This window comes from Danio aesculapii, chromosome 7, assembly GCF_903798145.1.
Source record: "Danio aesculapii chromosome 7, fDanAes4.1, whole genome shotgun sequence".
Classification (NCBI taxonomy): Eukaryota; Metazoa; Chordata; class Actinopteri; order Cypriniformes; family Danionidae; genus Danio; species Danio aesculapii.
In genome coordinates, this window is record NC_079441.1 from 28784117 (window position 1) to 28803166 (window position 19050).

Sequence of the window (19050 nt, forward strand, 5' to 3'; positions counted from 1 at the left end):
GCACTGTCACCTCAAAGCAAGAAGTAGGCTGGTTCGAGTCACGGCTGGGTCAGTTGGCATTTCTATGTGGAGTTTGCATGTCCTCCCTGTGTTGTTGTGGGTTTCCTCCAGGGGCTCCTGTTTCCCTCACAGTCCAAAGACATGGGCTATAGGTGAATTGAATAAACTAAATTGGCAAATACTGTATTTATGTGTGTGAATGAGTGTATGTAGATGTTTTCCAGTATTGGGTTGCAGCTGGAAGGTCATCCGCTGTGTAAAACATATGATGGATAAGTTGGCGGTTCATTCCGCTGTGGCAACCCCTGCTGAATAAAGATACTAAGCCGAAGGAAAATGAATGAAATGGTCTCATTTGGTGACATTTTTATGGTTCATCAACAGACATTCTGCAGACTGTAATACGTCATCTGTGAAGTATAAGTTCACTAATTTGAGCTCTAGTCTTGACTATAATAACCTTTGCAAGCTCTGGTAAACATATTCTAACACTGAATCAACAAACATTCATCTGGCCAAGTAACTTTGTGCCATCTTATTTTACTCATCTTTAACCCAACAGTCTACTAATACTCTCTGTCAACAGAACTTGTAGCCGCTTTAAGCAACTTTGCAGGTGTCAACTTGTTTTACTATGCCTTATATTACTTTAACAGTCTACTAGGGTGGATTCAGGTCAATTGGGACACTTTTCTTTGGTCATCTCAATGACAAAATGTGTCCCAATTGACCTAAATTCATTCTAATTCTCTACAAGTATGCTGTCATTCTGGTTTTAGCAAGTCAAGTTAGAGTAGGGGCAGCACGGTGGTTCAGAAATTTGCTGGTTTGAGTCCCAACTGGGCCAGTTGGCATTTCTGTGTGGAGTTTGCATGTTCTCCTCGTGTTTGCACAGTGTGGGCTTCCTCCGGGTGCTCCACAGTCCAAAGACATGCGCTTTAGGTGAATTAGGTAAACAAAATTGGCTCTAGTGGATGTGTGTGTGTGTGTGTATGTGAATGGGATTCCCATTACTGGTTTGCAGCTGGAAGGGCATCCGCTGCGTAATTTGGAACTATGTTAACTTATTTTACCTACCCTACAAATAATACTAACTAGCCTTTCACTAGCCTAATGGTTTACTAATTCTCTAAAATTATGGAGTCAGCAGTCATTCTGGTTTGGCTTAACTCCTAACCTTGCAAGTATTTTACTAAGCCTACCCCAAAATAAGTGTGATATAGGTATAATCCCCAGATTTAAGTAATTTAGCAATACTGATCAATGTATTTTATATGCAACTTACTAATTCTCTAGCAAAACTTTCTAACGAGAGTACATGGATATAGGTATAAAGTTACAGATTGTCAACAGAATGTTTAAAGTATTGCTGATGTTTTGGCAATAATCTTTTGATCACATTTAAATGTATTAAAACATTTTCTCCAGTTAACACCACTGATATTAGCAAGTGAGCAGAGATCTCATGAAGGCTTTATCTTTCTTGAGGGGATGAAAGATGTTGAAGTGGCTTAAACACCCTGCTGTACGATCGTAAGTGATCTCTGAGAAATGGCAGAAGAGGAGAAAGTGTCTCCCTCTGGAGGAGGAGCTTGTGAAGAGAGCTGCAGTTCTCCAGTTCCCACCAGCTTAGCTTTCTCCGCTTATCTTGATGAAGACAAATGAACACATTCTAGCGTCTAATGTTGCAATCCCCCTTTTAGAACATCTGCACTTATAAATGTGACTTGCATTTGTTTTATCAACTATTTGGCAACGTGTAGAAAATCCATAGATATTTGCAGAAGATTGATTGGATTTGGAAATGCATGCCAGAGCCTATTAAAGAGATAATACACAAATGTTTAATTCATCCTCAAGTTCAGTAGATGGGAAGGTTATGTGGATCTATTTGCCCATAAATCCTCTGAAAGATCATAGGCTAATGATCAGTGAATGATACTTATCAGACTCCAGAAGTGTTTCATCTAATAAATGTGTGTCTCGGAGGAGAGATATTGGAATTGCGATCATGACGGATGACGCCTCACCATTTAACCTTGGGCTATGTCCAAGATGGTTGAAATCCCAGGATCTCCAAGGAGAAAAAAATAAATGGTAAGGGTGTGAGAAAGTTAATATTCATTTGAATTCACTATGCCCTACAAGAGTCATAAAAATGAAAAAACACCCACATAAAGTCTGTAATAACGCTATTTATTGATTTATCCTGTTTTTCTTACTAAAAAGCAGCGCTTTTACACTACTGTCATGTAGAAATATCGGTGTGAACTTGGTACACTGTAATCATATGAGGCTCCAGGGAATTATAAATACTATTTGACAGACTCCTAAGGAGGGAAGGGTCGATGACACCATTGTGCAACAACGTCAGATGGATTAAACAATCCGTCTGCAAGCTTCCAACACTTTCCTCTGCTGATTGGGTCACACTTGATCAAAACATGCGACACTCTTTGAGGTGAAACAAACCACTTTGTCACTTACTAATTCGTAAGACTCATGCAGGAAACACACAGGAAAGAAAGCTATCAGTTTAGCGGCCTGATAGTTCAAAGCTCTGCGCTGTCCTTTTCTGCTCTTCCAGACTAGTGCTGTGTAATGCGGCCAAGTCCTTTCATCATTGGTGTTGGTCTGACTAAAGATATCAGCAGATTGGCTGGACCGCTGGGAAAATCCATTGTGACTGTTTCTTTGGGAATGCGACTTCTAAGGTAGTTGCACTACTGGGTGCTTCATTTATCCTGCTCTTGTCTGAAAATCTCTTACCAAACAAACTGACTCAGGCTGTTCTCACCCTGCTTGACATGAAACTTAGAGTCATCTGAAAAATGCAACTGAAAGAGAATGAATATATGAATAATTCTGTAACAAGACAATTAGGAAAGCACCTTTGAGTAAAACATTTTTAATGAAGAAATTACTCTATATCTTTAACTTCTATATTCATAGTACATAATTCTTTAAACCTAACAATAAATGGGCATCGATGATTGATCATTTGTCAAAAAATACACACCACAGATATGTTGTTGTTGTTTTTTTTGTTTTTTGAGGTAAAACATTTTTCGTTTACATTGGTCAAGACATCGACAAAGTTATACATTGTAAAAACAATCAAACAATGAAATAAAAAAAAAACAATTACACAAATTTAAGAATTAATACTCACTCGATGAAAACATCTTTTTTTTCTGAGAGCTTCAGTGGTCTTAGTACAAACTAATATGCCTACTCAGTGTCTACCCAGTGGAAAGGTAAGTTAATGATGAGGTTTGAGAATGACGCGTCTCTGAAACAACGAACCTCTTGATGCTGGAGATGATCAGAGATTGAGAGAGAAGTCACAGTCTGTTAGTGTCTGCACACTGCCGGTGCAGTGGTCAAAAGCGTGGCCCTCCTTCACCAGGACCCCGAGTGCTTTAGTATGGTTAGTGGAGCCGGTGAAAGGAAGACACACAGCTGGAATGGGTGTAGGCAGTTAATGGTGGAGATGGAGAAGAAGGGTAGTTTATGATAACAGCCTATGAGGATGCAGCAGAAGAGGCCCTCCAATGCAGAAGTGATGGGTGGTTACTGCGTTTTACCACTATACGCCACCAAAGGATAACGGCTAACCTCAAGACTTCCAGCTGCTACGAACATGTACATGTCTGTGCTTTAAGACGTCTTGCCTGACATCTTCATCGTAATGGTTTTCACCTCTGTGTACTCTTTCAGTCCGATCTCGCCGCTGAAACGTGGAGGAAAGCAGAGTATGAGGAATGATGTGTAGAAACGAGATGTCATGTGATTCAGAAATGCACTTACAGTTCACGGCCATTGCCGGACATTTTGAATCCTCCGAAAGGACACTGGCAGGACATGGCGTTATAACAGTTAATCCTGCACAACAACAAATAGAGATTTCATGAGAATTTTATGGGTTAAAAGGGAGATGCTCAATTTTGATGTAAGAATCCAATGTGTGCAGAAAACATTAAATACAGCCAAAGTGCCTACTATATTTAAATAAAGTAATATTTCATCATCATTTACAGTTTTACTCAATTGCTTGCCACATTTTTCAATATACACTTAACATTCTCTGTTAAAATGCATGTCTGCAAAATGATTGCATGGCTGCAAAATGTAGTTACTCCCCCAAAACATTTTATTCATGCTTCAAATCCTAGTTATTGAGTCCGTAGTTTGGCCAATGTCACCAAAACATAAAGGGCTCTATCATACACCCGGTGCAATAAGCAGCAAAATGTGTATGGTGCGATTTGTTGCTATTTTCATAACAGCGCAACAGTAATTTTCACATTTTCTGCCACTTTGTGGACTCATGGGTGTTTCAGTCTAAAAAGCTAGTCCAGCGCAGAGCACGTTAGTCTTAATATACACTGCTTAATATACACTGAAGGTACAACAATACACAAATATCTTTACATCAAGGAATTAAAATGTTACAAAAATTAGATTTGTTCACCTGTTGGGTTTGGGAGGCGTATTCATCACCATGGGGCATAGGAATAGGACGTGTGCTTGGATATAATTCAGTTTTTTTGACCACACTTTGTTATTACTGTTCATTTATTTGTTTGCTGGAAATTAAAACTGTATTTAGAAATCATTTTGAAATAAATCTTTGTGCTTAACATTGCAACATTGCTTAATGAAATATGTAGGCTAATGGATGTCTTCAGTGGAGTGCGAACAACACCATTTCCTGATCCACAAAAGTAAATGAGTAAAGAGAAAGTAAAGAGGCTGAATGGAGGAGGCTCGTTCTTTATCCACACGCTGCAGATGGTCTGTTTAACAGTTTTCTCGCTAGTGAAGCGTTCAGTTTTTCCATTTATAAAGTCCGCCATGTAAATAGCAAATACGCCATGGCATGACGCAACTGTATCTTAACCTCCTAGAGCTTGAGTGTCCACATACTTAAACAGCATATTTTAGCTCTTAAGTGGCCATTTAAAATACTTTGAATGTTTTATATTTTGTTACAGACATATAGTGTCATCCTGCAGATATGAACTGTTTTGCAGCATATGAAATGTCCCAAACACTATTTTTAACTGTCCAAAATGGGATTTAAAAAAAATAGTTTTTAATCTCTGATAGTCAAAGCAAGTTAAAAAAAATCTATGTTAAATATGCATTAATAACACTCAGGAAAAAGTGTTTTATGTAAATTTTTTTTTTTTTTTTGAAAAGTAAAAAAAATATATATGAAAAAGATCTATTCTAGATGGACCTACTGTTGCTCTAGTTGGCCGTGCCAGAAATTACAATTCTTTCAATTGCTCTTCCATGAACATGTTGAGGCTGCTGCTCGGTACTGTGGAAGTTCTCCATTCTCAAAAAGCAGTAGTGATTGTGCTGTGGGCAATCTATATATGCCTCCAAAACTTGAGTGGTGAAATAGATGATGCAAATTGTCATTTTAACAGACTATTTAGAAACTAACAGGCATTACAAACAATGTCAAGATCAGAGATTTATTGTGTAAACATGTGCTTGATAACTGAGTACATTTTTTGGGGTATGATGGCTTATACGATGAAAAATGAGTGAGAAGTGGTGAAGAGTTTGAAAATTTAAATGAGAATCGACTCAGTTTTGATCAACAAGCCATATGCAATTAGTTTTTGTCCAAACTGCAGACAATTGTACTTACTGTTTGCACACATGTGCCAAAGCATTTGAAATATGCATAAATCAATAAGAAATGACAATCTGAAGTGAACGATAAGCTAACTGTTTAAAGATCTGAACTTGTTTTTAAAAATACAAATTTCAATCGAGAATTGAGCCAAAGCAACTGAGAAAAACTGTAATGTAATGTAAAAATGAAACCACAATCATATTAAATGTATTGTTTTTTACATGGCAAACCCTTTTGTTGACAAATAGTCATAATCTAGTGGTTTGACGGATATTGCCAATGATTTGGTTATGCATCTTTTTTCGTGACTTTATTTTTGTGCAAGTTTTTGTCTTACCAGACGGTGCCGGCCTGAATGGCTGCAGAGATGGTCATGGCCTTGCTGATATCCCTGGTGAAGACGGCCGCTGCCAGACCATATTCTGTGTTGTTGGCTCTCTCAATCACTTCTTCAATGGTTTTGAACTTCATGATTTGCTGAACCGGCCCAAATATCTACAAAAAAAGTAGTTGTTTTAGTACTTTTGAATTTAGATTGATTATTTGGAGATTTTAAAAAAAGAAAGAAATCAGACCTCCTCCTTGGCGATGCGCATGTGGTCCTTCACATTAGAGAAGACTGTGGGCTCCACAAAGAAGCCTTTAGTAGCAGGAGCTTTGCCTCCACACTCCAATTTGGCTCCTTCAGTGATGCCGCTCTGAATGAGCTCCAGCACACGTCTCTGCTGCTCCTCACTCACCTGACACACACACACACACACGCATATTTGGTAATCATTATTACAGTTTTTTTTTACAGACGCTAGGACACATTTCCCAATACTTAGGTCACTTTTGCAAAACTCTACACACAATTCTCCTAAACGACGTTCGGCTTAGCAAAGCAGTTCATTTCACATTTAAAATGCACTACAACTACCAAAACACTTTATTCAGGTCTCAAATAAACTCATTGTTACAGAACACTAGCAAAGATTGACAGCCGACAAACACACTTTGTCACCCACAAAACAATGAGCTAAAAAACACTAACAACATGTAGCATTACACAGTGTTTTCTTGTGTAAAACAAGGACACATCTCTGTTTATAACTGCAATATATATTGTTTATAACTGCAATATATGTTACTGGAATGAATCAGACATGATGTAGAATTCGTCAATATTTTATGTCGCTTATTTATACATTTATTTTTTGCACTAAGTAATTCCAAAATACAAGAATTTGTATACACACCATCCACTGATACAGACACAATAGTCATGCTAATCTGGCTGGTTAAACTGCATTTTTAGATTTGAAACATGTTTCAATAAAATATTGCTGTTGAATTGTGCTGTCTTATTCAGTTTTGCATTATGTTATTGTTTTGAACAGAAGTTTAACAGTTTTGAAAACAGTATGTAAGCATGTGCAAAATGTCCTGTATGTACAAAGTATTTTGGCAGTTGTTGTGTCTGAGAAAAGAATTCATGAAATTTAAGAGATGTAGTCATTAAATGTATTTTGTGCCAAACCAATGATAATTGATCCTGAGTTTAACATAGACTTCTGTTGTGCTCACTGTTGAAGAGTTTTGCAAAAGTGACCTAAGTATTGAGAAATGTGTCCTAGCGTCTGTAAAAAACTGTAATGTACAGATTTTCCTTAAATTCTAATGAAATTCTATTGACTTTGACTGTAATGACATTTAAATTTAGATGTGATATTTAAAAAAATGTTAGTTGTTTTTATAGAATGAATTGAATTTTTTTTTATATATTTATGCACTGATTTTTTAGGGGTGTTTTAGTAAAATGTTAATGTTTGGTTTATTATTTAAATGTCTGAGAGCATTTCTTAAAAATTTCAAATTAAATTGAGCAATTGAGCGCGTTTATTTTGTTGATGACAACTGACACAAATACTTAATGTTTTTATATGTCATTACTAAAAATCAGGGTCTTAACTCCTTAAATCCTGTGTGAGGTTAAAACATTGGTGATTGTGCCATCTAAAAAGTAATATAAGCATGTCTAAAAAACACAGTGCCATTTTGTTATGTTAACATTTTATCAGTAGTTTAAAAGATAAAGTGTTTGTTTTTCAGACTTGTTACTAACAAATAATAAATGCCTTATTGTCTCTATAGTTGTTAAAATGTCATTATTTTATTTTATGTAAAAGCTGAATTTTCAGCAGCCATTACTTGAGATGAAACGTGATCATTTTATATGCAGATTTGCTCAGCTCTATCATCAATACTGATTCAAGTTAATATTTTTTGTGGAAATGGTGACAGATTTAATGTGTCATATGATTATTTGATTAATAGAAAGTATATTCATCAGCATTCATTTGAAACAAAAATCTTTTGTATCATTATAAATGTCTTTACCTTCACTTTTGATCAATGTAATGCTTTCTTGTTGGGTAACACTTTATTTTGATGGTCCATTTGAGTATTAGTAGACTGTCTGCTTAATATCTGTTGATAAGCTCCTTCAACAGACATCTAACTGACTATAAGAAACTTTGCAAGTACAAGTCAACTTACACTAACCCTAACCACAACCCCAACCTAACAGTCTACTCCTAATCTAATGAGAATTAGTTGGCATGTAGATGCAATGTAACTTAAATTCAACAAACGGACCATCAAACTAAAGTGACCTCTTGTTTTAACAAAAAATATTACTGACCCAAATGTTTTTTTTTTTCTCCATATAACTGTGTTTTTTTTCTTTAATATGAATAAGGTGCTACCTGAGGTCCGTGTTCAGTGGTTGGGTCAAAGGGATTTCCCACTTTCCTCCTCTGTGCTCTCTCAGCACTTCTTCTCACAAACTCATCATAAATGGGCTCCTCAACAAAGATACGAGAACCAGCAGTGCAGCATTGACCGTTATTGAAGAAAACCCCCTGATGGGCCTGTTCTACCGCTAGCTCAACTGAAACACAGACAATACATTTATATGCATCTACAAGCAGTATTAAAAGGTTTGAAACACTGAGATTATGTGAAGCGGAACTATTAAAGAAGGTAAAGGTCACTTTAAAAATTCTCTACAGATTTACTGGATTTTTTTAGGTATGAATTTGTGCAAATTATTCATATTGGTTTAATTACATTAAAGTCTAATAAACTTTCTTCCAAATCAGATTTCAAATATTCGTTTTTTTAAAGCATTTTCCTTTTTTGCAGATTGGTCAGAATAACAAATATTATTACACATACAGCACTCAGCATAATTGAGTACACCCCATTCTGAAAATGAAGATTTTCATCCATTTCTCAGTGAATATACACAGTGTATTTTGGTGCATTTAAACAAAAGAGATTTATAAAACAGATATATTTATTAAAATAATATTTTAATCACCAAACATATTTAGAAATTAAAAGATAATACAATTAAAATCAAGCAAAATATTGCAAAAAAAAAAAAATTACAACCTACAAAATTTCAACTACATTTTACAAAAAATGTTTTGCTTCTCTTGATTAAAATTTGTATTTAATATTTTTCTATAACATAAATTTGGGTGTACTAGTTTTTGGACCGTTATTGCTAGTTATTTTGTTAGATGAGCTCCTAATGTATCTGCACAAATATAATATTGTATAGCTTCCTATTAAAATATAAATTTAAAAGAGAGATTTGGGAGGGGGGTACTTATATATGCTGAGCACTGTATGTATATATATATATATATATATATATATATATATATATATATATAAATATATATATATATATATATATATATATATATATATATATATATATATATATATATATATATATATATATATACAGTATGTGTGTGTGTGTTTGTGTGTGTGTGTGACTGAAAATTAATGTTATTCAATCAAAATCATATTCTGAAGTTAAAACAGTGCTACTTCATGTTTAGTGTCTCTTACTGTATGTCTATGGACTCTTTAAAATGTAAAAAAACATGACACATTTTGTTATTTTAAGCAAAAAAGAAAACATCTAAATGACAAATAAACAAGAAAAAATAAAACACACAGGCGATAATGAGGGAACATCCTCACAAATGCCTTTTAAAATAATTGATGAATAGTCTCGGAGCCATTGACTTCTGGCTCAATCATCTGTAATGAGTTTTTCTGTGGTGCGTCTGCTGTTTATGCACACATACATGCTTGTGTGTACATCTGGGCGAGATAACAGACACCTGGGAAAAGGCTGGACTGGCAGACTGTGGCATTTGAAGGGTTAATGGAGCAGGCAGATTTACGGCTCGAGTGTGATGTGGTCCATTCAGCTGATTTACGGTGGGGCTATGCTGGCGGCTGCTGAAAGCATTTAAAGCACTAACGTGCGCCCTGGTTTGGTGGGCTACATGCAGACACTAATGTTCAGCAGTTTAGGAAGTGAGATTCATTTGCATGCAGGTACGCCTCTTCAAAACTAAAGATGATTTTTCTTTCTTTCGGTCAGACGCAGCTCTAAAAGCTCCCTGAAGGTCTTTGATGTGAAGTGACAGTCAGAAGCAGCACCTGTGCACAAACTGTTGCAGCGGGACAACAGGAGGCCAGCCGTAAAACAGTGTCTGAATACTTACAATCAGCATCTGCAAAAATGATGTTGGGACTCTTTCCCCCGAGCTCCAGCGTGACTCTCTTCAGATTGCTCTTTCCTGCTGCTTCTTGGATCAGCTTGCCTACCTGCGGAGACAGAGACGAGGAGCTTTAATCACTGCAGAGGAACCTTACTAAATCTCACTATCAGTGGGATGTTGTCATTAATAAATCGTCCCCTGCTCTTTGACTGGACAACCAGCAGCATTATCAGGCCCCTGAGCTTCAGCCCACATCTTTAATATCTATTAGTGCTCATGGGATGGAATGGAATGTCCCACACGCAATAGTATCTGCTGGATAATGGAGAACAAGAAGATCTGACCGCAGGTTTGTGTAGCATGCACGATGCTGTCACAAAATAACAGTAAAATAAGAGCCTTAAAATGCATTCATTGGCTTTGTTAGTGCCTAAATGAAAGCACATGTATGTGAGATTATCTGAGCTGAATTTCAACAGTGACATTTATAATAAATTGTACTGAATCAGTCTTAATTTAACCAGAATTACACCAGTATTCTACCACTACTCTCCTGCCTGCCTGATGTATATAATGTTATGACTTTTTATTGTCTTTTCTTCATCTATATTGTATAAAATGCTTGGTTCCACACTATCGATTTGTGTTGGGACAACATGAATAAATTAAGTTAGCTTATTAGTTATTATAAATTTGAGCTGATTGAACATAAAACAATTAAGCTGTCCCCCAAAAAAGGATTGTATTGTTTCAGCTCATTTTAAATAAGTATTTTGAACAAACAGCAAAACATAATTTAATGAGTGTATGTTAAACTTGTTCATTCATTCACCCATTTTCCTGCGGCTCGGTCCCTTTATTCATTTTCACATGCCCTTCCAGCTGCAACCCAATACTGGGAAATATCCAGACACACTCATTCACACATATACATGGCCAATGACATTCATTCATTTTCAGCTTAGTCCCTTTATTAATCTGGGGTCGCCACAGTGGAATGAACCGACAATTTATCCAGCATATGTTTTACACAGCGGATGCCCTTCCAGCTGCAACCCATCACTGGGAAACACCCATACACTCTCACATTCACACTTATACATTACAGATAATTTAGCTTACCCAATTCACTTATAGCATATGTTTTTGGACTTGTGGGGAAAACTGGAGCACCCGGACGAAACCCACACGAACACGGGAAGAACATGCAAACTCCACGCAGAAATGCCAACTAAGGATTGGGACTTGAACCAGCCACCACCGTGTCGCCTGTATGTTAAACTGTTTTGACAAAATGTACATTGTAAAAAGCACAAGAAATAAAGATGAATGGAACGCCTTGAGTTAACTGAGCTTGAGGAGAATTTGTTGAATAGGTCCATTTTGTTCGCAGCTCTTCCCTGAATGGGTTCACATCTAAACTGAATTTCACACTAAAGTTTCACATTAGCAGTGGACTTGCTCTCGTCTTACGTGCTGTTTAACAGTGCAGACATCACACAGCTGCTGGCCGTGGCCTCGCTTCACATCACATGCTCACATCAAGCTATTCTTTTCCAACTGCGTGTGTGTGTGCCTGAGTATGTGTGTGTGTGTGGTATTCAATACAATGTGGGGACAAACTATCTCCACAAGTATAATAATACCAGTATTTTTTTAACATGTGGGGACATTTTTCTAGAGGAAAGACAGCTCATAGATCAAACAGAATGAAGCAACTGTACATGTAAAAATGCAGAGTGTTTTCAGTAAGGGTTGCAGTAAGATGACTGAATATACAGTCTCCACAGTATAAAAATGATTACATCTATGGGAAGTCCCCATAAAACATGAAACCCCAACATGTGTATGTGGTGAAGAGAGAGAAAAGTGCGTCTCTTCACAGCCAACTTTAGAGGCGAGCAGCACTCCTAACCATAAACAAACATTTGTACATTTTTCCTTTGCGCAAAACATACTTACTGACAGTGAATATTTTCTCTATCTGTTTTCCATCAGATAGCGGAAAGAGAAGGGGAGAGGGAAGAAGACGAGTGAAAACAATCCTCCCCTGACACTCTCGTTCAGTGGAAAAACTGAAGAATGTCAATGCAGTGTTTGCACGTATGTCAGTGTCTAACTGTCACAGATACTATATGTATGTGAGAATTTTTCTCTATTTTAGGAAGGGTACTTACATTTTTTTAAGCTAAATGATAATCCTCTTATTATTATTAACTTATATTCTTAAAAACAAATCTCACTGACATCAAATTTATCAACAGTTGTGTTTAACTATCAATCTAATAGTCAATCAATCTTTTTCAGTCTTTTAAACTGAACTAAAGCAACTGATTTGAAGTCAAAACATCATCTCGATGAACTGGTTCAGTCTTTACAAGGTATTATATAAAACAGAGAATTTGTTTGAATGAGATTATACATTAAAACAGACCTCCAGTCCCAAATTTAAGGAAGTGAACTGTTAAAATGTTTAAGTTCACTACATTGAATCAGACGTTCCAATGCCACATGCAACATGATAGAATCACTCAAAACAAACTGATTCACAAGAATGAATCATACTTTCAAAAAATTAACCAATTCACTGTCCGAATTTCCAAAGCTACGTGCAAAAGAGTTTGACTTAGGATCAGCTGATGCATTTGAATGAATCTGACATTGCTATGTGAAAGATTGCGTGTTTCATTGGCTCAGCACATACTTTAAAGTCAATGATATTGTCCTTGTAGCCTTAAAAATGAAGGCTACAAAAATATATATTTTTTGCAGCAATGCTATAGAAGAGTCATTTTGGCTTCCAAAAAGAACCTATTAGTGAACAGCTCTTAAAATAACCACTTTTATTCATAGTGCAAAGAATATGTTAGTATTATAAAAAGCTTCCATTGAATACTAATGGAAGCTTCAATGCCAATTTATAACCTTTATTTTTAAGTGTGTGGTTGCACTAACTGGTGCAATGCTAATTATTGGAAAAATTAATGGTCACACTTTATTTTGATGGTCCGTTTGTTGAGTTTAAGTTACATTGCATCTACATGCCAACTAATTCTCATTAGATTAGAAGTAGACTGTTAGGTTGGCGTTGTGGTTAAGGTTAGGGTTGGTGTAAGTTGACATGTACTTGCAAAGTTTCTCATAGTCAATTAAATGTCTATTGAAGGAGCAGCATCAGCAGATATTAAGCAGACAGTCTACTAATACTCAAAAGAGAAGTAATTGGCATATAGTTGCAATGCAAGAAAATGTGCAATGGGGACCATCAAAATAAAGTCTTACCAAATTAACTTAAGAAATCAAAATTAAAGAAATATGAACCATGTAATAAATGGCACTGCACACAAAGAGACTAGACTGCACAAATATCAGCAATAGGCAAGTCACAATACACTAGAATCTTTCACTCCCTCAAGGAGATGCTTTCCCTGGTCCCGCCACCCCTGGCCGAGTCCTCCCTAATACACACACACATGACTGAAGTGACTCAGAGTCTGTGCATGAACACACACTCACAGCATGAGAGATCTCGACTGCTTAATCAAGTCCAGATCAGAGGCCAGCAACACCCACAGCAGCGGTGCTGACCGAGGAGGCCACTGAAGGCTTGAGTGTGTGACTGCAGCAGTCAAGAGGAAGCAGAGGGTGGAGTGTGTGCTGACCAGTTTCCTCTGAAAGTCACTCAGTGGAAGAGTGGGTGACGACGGCTGGGCTGGGACTGTGACGCCACACTCATTTGAGGATTTGTGTGGCCTGCTGACGCATCTTTCCAAGTCTCAGTCATCACATTTTTTGTTTTATCAATAATATTTCGATTTAAAAGAAAGAAACAGTCATCGCCGTCATCAAAATAGACGATAACTGGGAAATGGCAGTTAAGTCATTTCCCAGTTATCATCTATTTTGATAAAAAGAAACATCTGTTGCAATTCAGCGAGAGCTTTTCAAGGACACAAGCTTAGCTTTGTTTTCTGTGGAAACAACACTTCTGTTTGTTCTCTTATCGGTGAGAGCTGAATTGTGTCCAAGCACAGACCTATGCCATCATTCTCTGATGCTTCCACAATGAAGATATATACACATTTTACCGTTCAAATGTTTTTATTATTATTAAAAAAAAATATATATATTGTCTATTCAGGAAAATGAGTCCATTTTAGATCACTGTTGTCTAATGATATTTTTTCAAAAACGTAGATATTAAAAAATAATACTTGTGATCAATGGTCATGCGATCCTTCAAAAAGTATTTCAATGTACAGATTTTCTCCTCAGTTTGTTATAAATACAAAAAATTGCTGTGCTGCTTGAGGCCCAATTCCAATTCTACCCCTTACGCCTACCCCTCGTTTTGTGCATTCACATGAAGGGGTAAGAGGTGTCCCAATTCTCTTTAGCTTGAAGGCGTAAGGCTAAGGGGAAGGCCTAGATATCTCCTGAAACAGATATTTTTCAGGACCACACTCGAAACCAAGGGGTAAGAATATTTCCCAGAATACACCAGCCACAACGGCACCATAGCTGCACACGGGAGTAAGGAGATGCACAAATTTGTATTTTCTTGTCATTTTTACAATTTTTATGACAAACAAGTATATGTTTTATTATATTTATAACAGCGTTTGTGTTTTACCATTATATAATCCTATAATCCATAATAATAACTCTTGTATAGTAGTCCCGCAACATACTTTCACATATTACATCCGAATACCCTGTCAGAAAAGTCTAGTGGGTGGGAATTACCTTTTACTGTGTCTGATATGACGTTAATGTTGTTTTTTTTGTGTGTTTACATAGATGAATATGGCCACGGTGTACATGCGCAGTACAGTTACGAGCTTATTGCCACATTATATCATTATGATAACATGATATCGTAGGATAAACACCAAAAAATAATGCAACTGGAATAACTACAGCAGTTGCGATCCTCGATCTCATATGAAGCAAGGGATTGCTATGACATATGATGTGTGCAAGTGTTGTAGTGCTGTCCCATTTCTTAGGGGCACATTTTGAAGCCCTTTCCCCTCACACACAAGGGGAAGGGGAAGCGGAAGGGGTACAAAAATAAAATTGAGATTAGGCCTAATATTCCTGTATAAAATGGAAATCTTTTTAAAGAATTACTAAATCAATTACTTAATTACTTAATCAACAAAGTTCCAAAGAACAGCGTTTACGTAATAATGTTTTGTAACATTGTAAATGTAGCTTTTGCTCAATTTTAAATACCATGTAAATGCCTGAAATAGCTTTTTTTTAAAGCCAGAGAATGATTGTAACTCACCTTATCCTGCATTGCTGTGAATTAATTTATTTCTCTTTTTTTTAAAGACAGGTCATTTGCAATGTGCATATTTTTTATTGAATGTATAGATAAGATTAAACTTAACTGCACAAAAACCCACTATAAAGCTCACTTATAACTGAGGATGTAAACAAAATCACTTTTCTGTTCAAGCTAATAAGCCTAAGCTTAATCTGTTTTAAACATCCCCAAATTCACTTCAATTAATAACAAAACACTAGCTACATGTGTAAGAAGAGATCAAAACATACACTGAAATATTTCGATTTATAGGGCTCTGTAATTGAATAAAGGGCTTAAGGGCTCTTTGCGGCGAGGCAAGTCTAGCTAGAAATAATCACTGTTTAAAATACGCTGAGTTATGCTGCTGTCGCTGAGGCCTGTTTTCATGCGGTACATTCTGTGTGCCTAACATGGTGCTTATTTTCAGTCCCTGGCTTTCTATTAAATTTATACAGTTGGCTTCAAAGAGTCATTTCTCCTCCAGGGGCCACAGTGTAGCTGTCTGATGCATAGGGCTCAATAGAAAGGGAAGTCATTATACAGTATGCACAGGACACTTATAAAGTGTAAATGAACTCAGGTGTCCAACCAGACTGGCACAGCATTAATGGCATGTTAGATGTTTGGGCTCTGTGCTGACAGACCACCTGTGGATTAACATGTCATTCCCACATCCACCTAAAACCTGTTTATTAGAAATGATTTTGGAAAGCCAGGTGGTCTACTAAGCATTTCTCGACATAAGAGTGTGTAGTATTAGACAGCAGACAGTCCCCCTATAAACACAACTTCTCAGACTTCTCATTACAGTCACTTTTAGTAATAGGGTATAGGGTACACATTAACCCTTTACTGTTGGGGGGGGGGTGGGGGGGGTGCAAATCTAAATCAATAGGGGTACAATGTCTTTTCTACAGAAGAATATTTTTTCAAATCTTATCAGGAGAATTCTGGGAGTTGATAGCATTTATTACTATCAACAGTGACTGTCAACATCCAAATTTAATCGAGCTCCCTTTTTGTCAACTGTGATACCTTCATCTAATCAGTTTTTGAAGGCAGAATAAATGCATCTTCAACTACTTTTGATTTCTCAAAATCATGTGTTTTCCTTTCCTGTCAGTTCAGCCAAAAAAAGCAACAAAAAAGCTGCTCTTTATGGTCATTTTGTTGATTACATTTTCACCAACTTTTTCCATTTCTAGTGAGAATTAGTATTGTAGAAATGAATATTCTCATAGTTAACCCTAAATCTCTCTCTATTTTGTTGTAGATCATTCAGTTATTACCAATGCTGTGTCTAAACCATAGACTGTAAAAGATATGGATGTAGTATCCGTGACGTCACCCATAGGTTTCTGAAGAGCGCAAATGAAGCAACAAGTAGGTGTGGCAACCGTCGCCATTTTGTTTCCACGTCATCGCACCCACCGGGCATGACCAAATAAGGGCAAAGAGACAGAGCGTGAGCGGAGCTACAAACGCCTGCTTGTATTTCATTACCTGCGACTCGTTTGTGTTCTGACCACTTGTGCTTGGCTGTACACTATATCAATAAAGTGTTTAGACTTTTAACAACACTGTTGTAATACATTGAGCCACTAAGCATTGTTCTTATGATGTTTTTCTACAGGAGGAAAACCCGAATTACTTCAAAAAACTTTAAATATACAGTAGTCTGTGTTAGTAAAAACAACACAAAAATGCAATGTATATGCCGAAGTCAGCGGCTAATTAGCCGTAATTAGCTGAGGTGAGGAGACAGCGACCAGCGAGACTTAGCTGTCACTCAAGTGGCCACACCCTTAATTATGCAAACTTAATAAAACTTGATAAAAATGAAGCGTTGTAATGAAGAGTTATAAAAAAATTAATCCCCCTCACAGTTGTGATGAAGGGTAATATTAGCCACTTGCAACAGAACTATCTTTTGTACCAGACTGTAAACATTTATCAGCTGTTAGATTGGCCAATTTACCATTGCAGTCAGAAAACATCTAGAGTCGATGAATTGCAGTTTTAGTTACTTCCGTATTGGCTTCCTGAAGGAGAGCGGGAGGTTGCCGCTTGGTCTAAACCAAAGTCCCTTAAAGACTAGTCATTTCATTCGGCAGCCATCTTTGAAACACCTCTCTGACAGTATGCTCGAGTATTCTGTTTGAATGGGGAAACCTAAAATTCTCCAAAATAGCTTGCCAAGCTTACAATTAAATTTCATATTAAGAATCACTAATAAAATTAATTAACAACCGTGTCTTTAGTTTTATTTCTAAACGTTATAATTTCACAAAATCTGCACAAAGTCATGGCTGGTGCGAGCCCCTTCCCCAGAGATTCATCAGTCTATAGTGATTGCTGATTGGTTCCTGTACTAAAGGAAAAGGCGGGGCTTCATTCGACATGTTGATGTTACACTTTTCCCCATTCAAAACTACACAAGTGACACGTCTTGTGTTTTCTATAGACTTTGTCTAAACTCACCACCATTCTATATCAAGTGCTTCAATTAAAAAAAAACCCTGCTGCACTACAGAAACACTACAGCTCGAGTGTTTTGAGAAGAGCACTGAGGTTTTCAGCAGATATGCTTGTTGGATTTTGTCAGATAATTTTTTTGCGTCTGTGGTGTAGATCTGGTTGGAGCTTGTTTTAACTGAATATGTTGAACTCATGTATTTTCTGGCCTTGAGAAAGTGACACTGACGTGACTAAAAGAACCAAGTTTGGGTATTGACTGATTGACATGGAGCTGTTATTATCCTAATGCTGCTCAAAGTTTATACTTCTCTGCGTTGAAGGTGAAAAAGGAGATTGTCTTTTTTTTCAGTCATTTTTTTTCTGCTTCTACGTCCTGATAGAACTCATTAAACTAAGTGGTCCAATTGTCTTAATATGCATTTTAATATTATTTGGAAGGTGCATAGGACAAAGATTTGATTTGTCCAATAAAAATGTTCATTCCTAACATTCATTCATTCATTTTCTTTTTGGCTTAGTCCCTTTATTAATCAGGGGTCGCCCCAGCGAAATGAACCACCAACTTATCCAGCATATGTTTTACACAGCGGATGCCCTTCCAGCTGCAACCCTTCACTGGGAAAAATCCACACACACTCATTCACACACAAATACTAGACAATTTAGCCTACCCAATTCACCCATACCACGTTTTTGGACTTGTGGGGGAAACTGGAGCACCCGGAAGAAACCCACACGAACACGGGGAGAACATGCAAACTCCACACAGAAATGCCAACTGACCCAGCCAAGGCTCAAACCAGCGACCTTCTTGCTGTGAGGCGATTGTGCTACCTACTGCGCCACCATGACGCCCTTTCATTCCTAACACTACGTTTATTATGTCAAGATATGGTGACTCAGTGGTTAGCATCCCTGCCAACACTCCCGTTTTTCCCGGGAGTCTCCCATATTTCAGACCCATCTCCAGTTTTGTTCTGTCCTCCGGAAAACTCCCGGAATTTTGGCAGGTATGGTGGTTAGCA

The 19050-nt window shown here is 37.0% G+C and overlaps 1 protein-coding gene across 1 annotated transcript in view; it reads right to left on the reverse strand.

The window, feature by feature from the left end:
* Positions 1 to 2175: 2175 nt before the first annotated feature.
* Positions 2176 to 19050, reverse strand: part of aldh1a2 (aldehyde dehydrogenase 1 family, member A2) — a 43940-nt gene continuing 27065 nt past the window's right edge. Inside the window, exons 8-13 of the mRNA XM_056461549.1 lie at positions 10234 to 10336; positions 8404 to 8588; positions 6232 to 6396; positions 5994 to 6151; positions 3811 to 3885; positions 2176 to 3733 (exon numbers count right to left, since the gene is read on the reverse strand). Of these exons, the coding sequence (XP_056317524.1) occupies positions 3661 to 3733; positions 3811 to 3885; positions 5994 to 6151; positions 6232 to 6396; positions 8404 to 8588; positions 10234 to 10336 (759 nt within the window). The 3' untranslated portion in view covers positions 2176 to 3660. The remainder of the gene's footprint in view (positions 3734 to 3810; positions 3886 to 5993; positions 6152 to 6231; positions 6397 to 8403; positions 8589 to 10233; positions 10337 to 19050) is intronic.